Source organism: Haliaeetus leucocephalus, unplaced genomic scaffold, assembly GCF_000737465.1.
Source record: "Haliaeetus leucocephalus isolate CR32 unplaced genomic scaffold, Haliaeetus_leucocephalus-4.0 Scaffold214, whole genome shotgun sequence".
NCBI classification, from domain to species: Eukaryota; Metazoa; Chordata; class Aves; order Accipitriformes; family Accipitridae; genus Haliaeetus; species Haliaeetus leucocephalus.
In genome coordinates, this window is record NW_010972650.1 from 743143 (window position 1) to 754439 (window position 11297).

Sequence of the window (11297 nt, forward strand, 5' to 3'; positions counted from 1 at the left end):
ACCCGCCCCGCGCCCAGGTCCCACGCATGCGCAGTCGCGCCGCCCGGCTGCGCCGGTGCCGCCATTTTGTCCGCGGGCAGCGGGCGTGAGAGGCGCTCCCGAAAGGAGTCCAGGCAGCGCTGCCGGAGCGGTGGGCGCATGAAATACCGCCCCCCCGGTCGGTACGTGGTGAAGGGGCCCTGGGACAACGCGCAGGTGTCGCGGCGACGGGCTGCGCAGACCCCGCCGAGGGCAGGCGGCGCAGCCGCCATCTTACCTCGCTGCCGCCCCGGCCTCCTTGCTGCCTCGCCGCCCGCCCGCCCAGCTACTTCATTGGTCCGCTCGCCCGCCAGTCCGCGGTGGGCGCTGGGGCGGTACCGCACGCGGTTGGCCGGGCTCGCCGTCATTTCGCAGTGACCGGCCACGCCCCCAGGAGTCACGTGAGGCTGCGGCGGCGGGAAGCAGACACGCGGGCGCGGCGGGACCGGGGGCGCCTGCGCGTTTGCGAGCCCCGAGCGAGGGAGCCGGGTTGTGCTGTGGCTCCGGGACGGCAGAAGCTCCCGGTAGCCCCGGGGACACCGGCTTGGTCCCAGGGCACCAGCCAGGGGACAAGAGCAACCCCCCCCGGGCTCTACCCGGTCCCCTCCCGGTTTCCCGGGACAGCAGAAGACCGACATTGCTCCCCACTGATTAACGGAGAGGGCAGAACAAGCGATTCACTGCAAAGCCCAACAACCCGGGAGCAGCTAGCCTCCAAAAAAGGCTCCAAAAGCAGTGGGGGGAAACGAGGGATGGACCTTTGCCAGGGGTCTGAAACCTAAAAATCATACCCAAAACCGCAGGGGGTGGGTTACCGGCAGCAGAGGCGCTGGTGAGGGTCAGCAGCGCTAATCACTCTTAAAAACAAGCTTGACGTAGAACAAGAGTTTCACAAAACCATAAGGAGACAGTACATTTATTGAAGGTTGGGAAAGTAAAATCTGAGAACAAAGGAAATGGGTTTTTCCGACACTCAACCAAAACTCAGGTGGCTGCCCAGGCCCAGGGCTGAGGTTGTGGTAAAAGCTGTCTCCAGCTGGGCTGCGAACAGCCACGCACCGATGGGATCCTCTGGAAGAGCTGCCCCGGGCGCGATGACCCTTCCAGCCATCCATCCTGCACGGTCTCATCCTGCACAGTCTCATTCTACATCCCAGCTGGGAACGCACCACGCTGCTCCTCTCCAGATCAACCCCCGCACTGCCACGGACCGAGTCCACCAACGCATTTCACGCCTAAACACGGCTCTACATGTGCCGGCGGCACCACCTGCAGCAGGATGTAGCCAGCCAGCTCCCAGCATGGGGCTGCTCTGCTCCGGCAGGTGCCTTCGGGCACAATCTGACTCCACATCCGAGCCCCTTGCTCAGCAGCACTCATCCCTGCCAGCCATGGGCAGCTCCTCTGGACTCTCTCCCCCCAAAAAGCATTCACGAGGGCCAAGCACCCTCAATCCATCACCTCACCCTGGCTGCTCAACACCAGCCACCATGAAATGCCACCAAAAGCCCTCAGCACATGCGCTGCCCTGAACCCCACCACAGCCAGGGTTTCCAGCGGAAGCGGTGGGATCTGCAGAAGAGCGAGGGACAGAGACGGGATCCTGAAACCAGAGCAGCTTTTGGAGTGAGGAAACCTGACCCATGACAGGTAGAGCAGCTCCCATCACCCCACAGTCGCAGCAGCTGGGATTCCCTCACACACACCCCCCAGCCCGAGTGGCCTCTGGTCCCTGCCCTCCCCTCAAGCTGCTTCCTCTCCTCCATCCCCCAAAAGCTCCTGAACCCACTTTCTGTCACCAACAGCTCGAGTGGAACCACCCGACAAGCCACCCCAAATTCTCACCAAGGTCCCCCGCAGCACCACAAAATTAAAATGAGCAAAACACTAAGATATAAGTTACTGCTTAAATTATTTGTAAAACATCTTAAATTTTCTGTGACATATTTTAAATACCCCCCATGGCCCCCCCGCAATGTGTGTTCCTCAGAGGGGGCTTCAGTTCTAGCAGGGACAGAGCCCACCACTAACTGAAAGTCGATGGGGGAGGGAGCAAGGAACAGAGAAAGGGTTTCTTATCCTTTCACAGCTTCAACAACTCCGCGTTCTAAATATCAATAATAAAAGTTATAATATAATAAAATAGTTCTTCGTGAGGCAGTGGAGATCGAACAAGCCCTTTCACGCCCCCGCAGGGGCAGCCCAGGTTTGGGCTTGGGCTCTGTGCCAACTCAGTAGTAAAAAGGGGTTTTACTTGGGGAGAGGGGGGAGTGGGGGGGGTGGTTCTGAGGGCAGGGGTGGTGGTCGGGGCTTGTCCGTGTTGGCGACAGCTCTGGAGCTGGTGGAAGCCCGTGGGTTCAAGAGCTCGCCGTACGAGTGGAAGTCAAAGGCAGGGGGCTGGGTGGGCTGCATGCCCTGCGCGCTCAACAGTGAGTGCAGCATATTGACCGTATCCTGGTAGTCACTGGCCTGGTTGGCGTTGTGCCCGTTGGCCCCCATGGGACCCTTGTCCGATTTGCTGTGGGTGCCCCGGGCTTTGTTGGCCTGGGGTAAGGGGAGGTTGCCCGCATCCGAGCTGTGCCCTGAGAGGTGGGCCATCCCAGGGAGGTGGGGGTAAGGGAACGGCATCCCAGGGCCTTTGGATGCTTTGCTGACTTTGGGCTGGTGCTCATGGGCTGCAGCTGTGGCCGTGGCTGCCGCCTCCTCTGGCAGGAGCCTCTTGCGGGAAGAGGCGAGGGGACCGTAGCTTTTGTGGGGCACAGCGCTAGGCTGGCTGCTGTGTTTAGAGTCTCCCGGCCGCTTATTCACCACGCTGCTGGGGCCGGCGCCAAGCTGGGCATGTAAGTGTTTGTGAGAATGGTGGTTGTGGTGGTGGTGGTGGTGGTTAGAAGAGTGGCCCTTGTGTTTCTCCTTGTGCTCCCGGTTCTTGCCACTGCTTTCGTCCGAGGAGCCGTGCCTGTCTCCAGCAGTTGGCACCTTGATCCGCATTTTTATCTCCTCCTGCTTGGAGGGGAGTGGCCTCTCCCCACCTCCACCTGCCACCGGGATCCTCAGCTTCAGAGCTGAGGCTTTGTCACTCTTTTCAGGGCCAGGAGGGCGCTCAGGGTTCTCTGAGCCACCCATGGGAATTTTCAGGATGATTGGAGAGGGGTTACTGTCCTGCTGGACTTCCCTCTCCCGCTGCTGCTGGACCAGGAGATTCTGTGCGGCATAGGCGTACTGAGACCGCACGTTGGCTTCCATGTTCTCCAGCTGCCGCTTCTGTGCTGCCAGCTCCTCGGCATGCTTGGCCCGGTACTCCTTGAGCGACACTTTGGCTGATGGGGCATTCTTGCCGCTCTGCTTCTGATAACCAGCGCCATCTTGCTGTAAAGGATGCTCAGCAGCCGAAGAGCTTTCATTAGTCCTGTGACTCTGGCCAGTCTCCAGCTTGGGTGGAGGATGCCAGTGGTCAGTCTGGGACATATCTGCACCGCTCTTGTCGCTGGGCGAGTCCACCGTGGCTGGCAGAGACGGCCCTGCTCCAGCGGTCGAGGATGTTGACATGCTCATTAACCCAGCAATGTTCATGTCCGAACTATTGTTCCTGGAAATCATGTTAAGGATTGTCTGCTCTGACAGGCTCTCATCTTCACCGTGGTCGTCAGCCTTTGACTTCCTGGCTGCTTGAGAGGCCTGGAATAAAAGCAGCAACCAGTCATTTACTTTGGGCTGTCACTAGAGCCGCTTTGATGCAAGCAGCTCAACTGGTACAGTGCAAGCTCTCATTTAAAGACAGATCCACTTTGCCCCCATCTGTACTTATGGGAAAAGACCCAACCACTGGAAGTGGGGTTGCTAGTGTGGTTGAAAAACCAAGGTCTCTACAGAGTTAATTCGGAACACATGAACTCGAGCACTGAAGCAACATTTTGCAGATGCAGAGCGTTCAGATTTCCCCCCCACACACATGCCCTTCAGACACTGTCTTTCATTGTCATACCAGAGATGCCACACAGCCTCGTGCACAGAAGAAATCAGAGCCTGTGTTCTCCTGCAAGCACCCGCGGTCCAAAGCAGATTCTTACCCGCCAGTTCCGGATACGTTTAAGCCGGTTGGGAGTTTTCTCAAGGATCTGCAGGAATTCATGAGTCAGTTCTGCAGAGGAGACACAAACCCAAGCAAGAGGGTCAGAGACAGGCAGACCAGCGCTAATCCATCAGGGCAACCCCCTACTTACTGATGAATGGAGCTACTGATGAGATGGAGCTACTCCAGGAGGGGAAATACTGAGAACTAGTATCACTGACCACATTTAAACTCATCTCACTGTGCGCCTTTTGCCATCTCTGTTGCACCATAGAAGCTGCTGCTGCTGCACTGGAAACCTTGGCAAGACCTGAAGTCCTGGAGTCCACGAACTGGCCAGTGGCCGTGTTTGAATGGCAGACCCAGGAACAGAGATGCCAAAATAACTTAAGAGCCTTTGGGGGGGAACCTTTCTCCAAAACTTACCATCTAAGAGCTCCAGAGTTACAGTGCCATCAACGTATTCCCACCAGTGCTTCCCGTCCGTGGAGACTGGGATCTCCCAGTTGGACCACTTACAAGCCAGGTGGATACAGACGCAGGCCACAACGGGAGGGGTGTACTGCAGGCTGAAGGTGGTCAGGTGCAGGCTGACGTCACCAGCAGGGAGAGAGAAACAGAAAGCCATGAACTCCCAAGCCTTAACTTCAGCACTCACTATCGCCCGCTGAACAGACGCTGCACAAGAGGTGGACATGGTGGGGAAGGCCCTGCTGTTCCTCCCCCAGTACAACCCTACTGTTACGGGCGTCTCTATCCCGCTCCACCGATTTGCTTGTTCCTTCCCCATTCTGCTGCAGATAATTTGGGTCCAGGCAACTCTGTCAACTCAAGGCTCTGCAGCTCACGCAGGAGCAGCGAGACACGCTGCGCCCCGCTTGAGCCCTCTTCCAAGGGAGAAAGCGAGCAGCTGGATTACCTGCCAGCCTCCAACTCTGCTGTGGGCTCTGCTCAATCTGAGAAGAAACTTGGACACTTCCAAGTGCAACTCCTGGGATGGCATTCAAGGAGCAAACTGGCCGTCTTTGGCTTTTAGGAAGGGTCTGGTCTTTCCCAAATGATTCTTAGGAAAAGCACTGAGGCTTTGGCTGCGAATAGCACCATATGCTGGAGCAACTCAGAAGCACCTAAGAGGGAGCCTGGCCACCTATCAAGTCTTTTCATTAGTAAATTAATTTGCCACATGACAGCTTGGATGTCAGTGCTGGGAGGTCTACGTAGCATTGAGAACAGGAGAACCAATGGACTAAGAAAGCATCCTACTCTCTACCTGCAGGAAGACCAGGTCCCCTAAACCTATAGAAACCATGACAGCAAGTTGAGTGCAGGATTTGCCCACTTTCACACTCATTAATCAGCCCTTTCAAAGAGCGCTTGATGGAGATGGTGCCACTGAGCACCTACATGCAGCCGCAGGATAGCATTATTTGCATTTCTTCGCCATGCTCGGGTTATTAAACATTCTTCCATCAATGCAATGCAGAGAGACAGAGATATGCATCTACAGCCAAAAAGTCTGAAGCCATTTCACAGATACTGTATTCATCCATACATCAAGAAGTCAAACCCAGGAAATCCAGAGACTTTATCCAGTCTGCCAAGGTAAGAAGCAAAGTTAAGGTGCACAAAGAGCCTTAACTCTGCCCCATGATGATGCCAGAAGGAAATAAAAGTTAAACATCTGTAGGTACGCCTGAAAAATCTAATTCATCACTTAAGCACCTTAATCAGGCGTTTCATGGCATCACTTTAAGGCAAAATTGAGGCTGCCTGGCTGCATTTCTTCCTTTCTGCCTGAATTTTTTTCAATTATAATCTTAGCTCTTAATTCTTTGGTTTTGCAATTATTGCTGCAGGGATAAAACACGCTTCAAGGATGCATTTACCCACACATTATTAACACTACCTTCCCTTTATGCTAGTTTATGTGGGAAACCCACACAGTGCCCTTTGGAGCTAGAGAGCACCTTCAACAAACAATTCTCCCAGCACGCTGTAGAGGTGAGCAGGTAACACGTCTCACAGGCAGAGAGGAGAAAAATGACTTGCCTAAGGCCATGCACATTCATGGCTTGGCCAGGGCTTGGGAGCATTCTCTGACTCTGCAGCTTCACCTGTGCTAGTGCCTAAACCATCTTTTTCTCCCATCTTTTCACTTCTGCAAGCTCTTTCACAAAAACACAAGATTTTCCATGTCCACAACTTGGTCTGTTCCAAACGTTAACTCTGTGATTTGCCTGAAGTTGGTAATCCAGGAAATTAAATTTAAAAAATGTCAGAAGTCCCAACACAAGGGCTGGTATCAGCCTTGCAGTGAAAATCTAGCAACAAAACTACCCAGACCTCTCAAAATTAAAAAAACTAGGGTTTTGGTTTTTTTTCATTTTCAAGACTCTGCTTACAGGACTGTCTGTCCAGTCACGTAGGCCAGACAAGGATATCATTTTCTCTTGTAACACCTCATGCCTGCATCCAACTACCCTTTTTCTCCCTTTATACTCTAGATGAGCCTTCTTTGGGGTACCCACCATATTTGTTGACAATTTGCACAGCACCTGGTTCAGTGAAAACTCTCTGACACCTAGGTACTAAGTAAGTAAAAATGTATACATTCATTTCAAATCTACCTTTTTGTTTTGTTGTTTTTTTTTTTTTTAAACTTTCACTGTCTAACTCCCCATAAAAGCAGTGAAGTTCCTGAGCATCCCATCTGCCTTGTTTACATGGCCAATTTTGCAGCTGGCTTTGACCAGCAGCTAGCAGGAGAAAGGGTTCCTGCTCTTTCTGAACCAAACCAAGTGATCCCCAGTTGCTCGCAGGCTGACCAATGCCCATGGGGTCACCAGTAGCACATCTCCAGATAAGACCCTCTGTCAAATATGAATCAATTGTAAAATAATAACCTGTTGGTAGCCATGAAGTAGGAAGTTTGCGCCAAGTCTTTGCTGGCTGAAAGAGAAAAGGAAAAAGCAGGGCTTTAGTCTGCATATCCTGGCAAATAGTATTACATTTTAGTGCAAGAACCACAGGCCTCTCACCACCACACACACAGTAAGAGACCCAGTGTGGTTTGACTAACCCTACACCACAGCTAGAAGGATTTTTAGAAATTACTGTACATAGAGAGCTTTGCATGCTTCAGCAGAGCCACAACATCACGTCATTTGCAACTGTCTCCATTTTGACATTTGTTATGGTTATTAAGGAGACTGACTGCAGGCAAGTTCCCGGGCAGTCCTGGCTGAACACTGCAATGTATTTTCACAGCTCTTCTCTATCAAGCTGAGGTTACGCTGAGGAGAAGCCACAAGCACCCGACGTCTGACACTGCTTACCTCGCACTAGCTGTGTGCACTTCACCACGTGGGTATGGGGGTGGTCAATAGTGATCTCAAAACCTGGAAGAACACAGACATAGAGCCATCAAAAAAACAGCAGCACACCCCCATGGATCTATGAACCTCACGTTTCCTGCTCCTGGGGGACAAGGCCTTCTCCCCTTCCCTCCTACAGTCCCTGCTCTCTGCTCGGAGGCAAGCAGGAATAGAGAAGCCCGTTTTCCTGTATCCAGAAGACTCAAGTTCTCCAGTCACAAAACCCGAAGGTCACTGCTGCTGCCAGACCTCCAAGCAGCTAAATGACTTCTGCGCTTGAAAGACCTCACTGAAAACAAAACAACTATTAAGGATTTTAAAAATAGCAGGACAAAACCTCTTACAGCAGCTGGGAGGAAGGAGAAGACAATGGCATCTGCTCAAAGGAATTTCTGTCACCCAAAAAGCTAAGAGGAAGCAGACGTTTTCCCTTTGAAGGAGCCTACAGCACTAAAGACAACTGAACTTAATCCTTGCTTCAGTTTCCTATTCAGTTTGGGCATTATATTTTAAAGAAGAAAAAAAATTGCAAATCAGTCCATGTGTGCAACAGATTTGCTTCTTCCCATGCAGAACATTCTGGAAGAACTGGGACGTTAAACAAGGCAACTGGAGAACCAAGTCACTGCAGAACTGGGGTCACAGTTTAGCCACTGGCTTGCCAGCCCAGCACGTGCAACCCCTCAACACGCCTGCCCGTCCTGTCCCCTTGTGAGTGAGGGACTAGTGGCATTTACTCTGAACCAAGTCAGAAATAACAAAGGCCAGCTGAGTATTTTGGAGTGGAACGCTATCTACAAACTGCCTCTGAAATGGAACATGTGTTAGCAAAAACAACTTTTAACAGTACATTTTAGAAAGGAACAGGATACCAGATCCAACGGCCACAGCCCTAGATGTAGGCTCCAGCTTCTACTTTCAAAAAAACCCCAAAAACTGTTGCTGGTTTGTGTTTTTTTTTTTCCACATTCAGCTATCTGATCAAAACACTAACTTTCAACCCAGGTTTTGTTAGACATCTCTCAGTGCAAACTGCTTCCTAGCTACAGGACTAGAGCATTATCAAGTTCAACAGCACAACGGAGGACAGCGACCGGTGTCCAAGCGGTACAAAACCTGTTGGGGGGGGGGGGGGGGGAAAAGGGAGGAGCCACACTTCCACACTTTAATTTCTCTGAGCATTGAACCTGACACAAGTTACACCTGAAAAAACTGACGTTAAAAGGAAAACAGAAGGAGTGGGTGTGAAAAATAGAGTTTGTTGCCTGGACTCTTGCTCTCCCACTGGCCAGCTGTACATCTGCCCTCCAGCTGTGGAGAAGACTGTGCGGTTAGGCTCTCCGCTCTGCGGAACACTCCTGGGTCTGGGATTTGTGTGGCAGCCCGTCCGCTTTGAAAAACTTACCCAGGGTCTGCAGTATTATGCTCTCTAGAATGACCAGGTCTTGGGCTTGTTGCAGGTAAGCCTGGGGTTGAGAGGACAGGCAAGTTACTCACGATGAGGCACTCCGTATAAAGCCTGCACATTTCTAACACCCTTTTCTCAGGGAGGCAAAAATAGCAAAGGGGAATCTTTATGCCGATCTGCACTGGGGGAACTGGCACAGATTCCCTGCCAGAAAAGAGAAAGCAGAGTGCTGGGGTGGACCCGCTCCCCTGCTAGTGCTTCTGCTAGGGGACGGTTGCTTCGGGATCCACAGTGGCCCTCTCAGTCCTGGTCCCTCACACTGCATGGGACAGCTATATGAGCAGTACAGGAGAGGAATTAGCTGCTTTTTTTTTTTGCTTTTTTTTTTTTTTTCCCTTAAGCTTTCCTGGATAAAGCTGCCCCTTTTCAGCAGGGTTGGCTGCTCAGTTCCAGGTAAGATGGGCTGTCTCAAGAGATGGGGAATTGGCATCGTTTTTAATAAACCCACCATTAAACGTGTGGGGACAGAACAGAACCAAACTGCATACACCACCTTCTGCTCTGCCACAGACACTACTCAATCACAGCAGCCAACATCCATGCCCTCCTCAGAAGCTTTTCACGCAGACACTGTTACACAGCATATAAGTCACATTTGCAGCAGCACAGCAGAGGAGAACAGAAGAGAGATTGCCACAGAGCAGGAAAGAAAAGCCTTCTGCTGTACAGAAGCCAAAAAGCTCTCAGCGGTGTAAGAGCAGTCAAACTGGAAAGCTGTCACTGACCATCCTAGGACACAGCCACTCGCTTAGAGAGCGGGTACTGCTGAACCCAATTTAACGAGATGCTGTAGCCACGTGATTCAGGATGCAGCACGCTTCCGCCATTCCCATTCCTCGTGCCTCCGCTCCTCACACCAGAGCCCAGTTCTCCGATCTCACCACTTACCTCGCTCTTGGTGTCTAGAGGAGTTTCCTGGGGATGCAGACAGGCATGTGCTACCTTGATTACGTGCTCCAGCTTACGAGGCTGTTCCTCCACCTTGGCTGCCAAGAACAGAGCTGCTGGTACCACTGACTTCAGAGAAAAAAAAACATATTTTTTTTAAAGTTAGTAAGTTCATGACTGAAACAAATAAATTAGGCTAATTCTCGCATCTAAAACAAATATTCCTTTAGAAAACAAAGCCTGTGCAAGTCCAAACACCACCAGGAGGGAAAAGGGTTCTAGTGACTACCAACAGCTATGAACAACCCCTCCCCTTTCCAAACCCCCTTCCCAGGGTCGGTCCCACCGCGTAGCACCCCAAGCTAGCTGCCAGACAGCAGCAGGAGCGGAGCTGGGGGGTTCCCGTCACCCCACACCCCGCCAGACCCCAGCACACTTACGTTCCTGTGGAACTGGGTGAAGGACTGCACCATATAGAAGCGGTGCATGTACACGATGGCTGTGTTGATGGTGAGCTGGGAGCTGATGGGGTTGTTAAGGAAACACACAGCCCCGATGACAATCCCTGAGCAGCACCCTCAACTCCCCTACATCCCACCGGCACCAGGCCAGGCCTGGCTCTCCCTGCTCCTGAAACACGCTCGGCTCTCCCCGCTCCTGGGCCGGACCTGGGCAACCCCACACACCGGCATAGCTCTCCTGCCTCCCAATAACAGACCCGGCTCTCCCTCCCCACAGCCGGGCTTGGCTCTCCCCGCTCCCGGGCGGAACCTGGCCATCCCCGCACCCCGGTATCGCTCTCCCAGCTCCGGAAACACGCTCAGCTCTCCCCGCTGCCGGCCCCGGCTGTCCCCGCGGCCGGCCTCGCTCTCCCGGCTGCCGGGCCCGGCTCTCCCGGCTGCCGGCCCCGGCTTTCCCTGCTCCCGGCCCCACTCTCCGGCTGCCGGCGCCGGCTCTCCCCACTCCCGGCCTCACTCTTCCGCCTGCCGGCCCCGGCCCTCCCCGCTGCCGGCCCCGGCTCTCCCCGCGGCCGGGCCGGGCCTCGCCTTCCCCGCACCCCAGCATAGCTCTTCCCACTCCCAAAACACGCCCGGCTCTCCCCGCTGCCGACTCCGGCTCCCCCCCCTCCCGGGACAGCCCCCCCCCCGGCCCTTCCCGCACCCAGCGCCGCCCCCCCCTCCCTTTCCCCGCTCCCTGACGGAGCCAACCGCTCCCCCCACCCCTTCCTTCCCCGCCCGCCCCGCGACGGTGGCACCCAAGCGCAGGCCGCGCGGCCTAGCGCGGCCGGATACACGTTGAGACGCTGTCCCATGTCCTGCAGCAGGTTAGCCGCTTGCTGCCGGTACGAGAGCTCTTTGTCGGGGTCGAGCCCGGCGCGGCGGGAAGGGCTACGGTCCAACTGCTCGCGGGTAAAATACCAGCGCCGCCCCGCCGCGCCGCCGGCCCCTCCGCCCGCCGAGGCCTCCATGGCGATCTGCGC

At 54.0% G+C, this 11297-nt stretch overlaps 3 protein-coding genes across 6 annotated transcripts in view; all 3 read right to left on the bottom strand.

The window, feature by feature from the left end:
* The window catches only part of KANSL2 (KAT8 regulatory NSL complex subunit 2), a 12143-nt gene extending 11854 nt beyond the window's left edge, over positions 1-289 (bottom strand). For both annotated transcript variants that reach the window (XM_010566543.1, XM_010566542.1), the window contains exon 1: positions 257-289. The gene's annotated coding sequence lies outside the window, so the exon portion shown is untranslated. The remainder of the gene's footprint in view (positions 1-256) is intronic.
* Positions 290-1000: 711 nt separating this feature from the next.
* CCNT1 (cyclin T1) lies at positions 1001-10444 on the bottom strand. Of its 3 annotated transcripts, XM_010566544.1 has the most exons (8): positions 10258-10444; positions 9818-9946; positions 8867-8927; positions 7423-7485; positions 6991-7036; positions 4514-4677; positions 4086-4156; positions 1002-3693 (listed from the first exon to the last, which is right to left on the bottom strand). In XM_010566544.1, exons 1-8 carry the CDS (start codon positions 10303-10305, stop codon positions 2269-2271), a joined length of 2007 nt encoding a protein of 668 aa, XP_010564846.1. In that variant the 5' UTR covers positions 10306-10444; the 3' UTR covers positions 1002-2268. The 3 variants fall into 3 exon arrangements, with proteins under 3 accessions (XP_010564847.1, XP_010564849.1, XP_010564846.1); XM_010566545.1 differs by lacking the exon at positions 10258-10444 and having other exon boundaries at positions 1001-3693; positions 9655-9910; XM_010566547.1 differs by lacking the exons at positions 8867-8927; positions 10258-10444 and having other exon boundaries at positions 1001-3693; positions 9818-9904.
* Positions 10445-10637: 193 nt separating this feature from the next.
* The window catches only part of ADCY6 (adenylate cyclase 6), an 11070-nt gene continuing 10410 nt past the window's right edge, over positions 10638-11297 (bottom strand). Inside the window, exon 21 of the mRNA XM_010566570.1 lies at positions 10638-11291. Within this exon, the coding sequence (XP_010564872.1) occupies positions 10638-11291 (654 nt within the window). The remainder of the gene's footprint in view (positions 11292-11297) is intronic.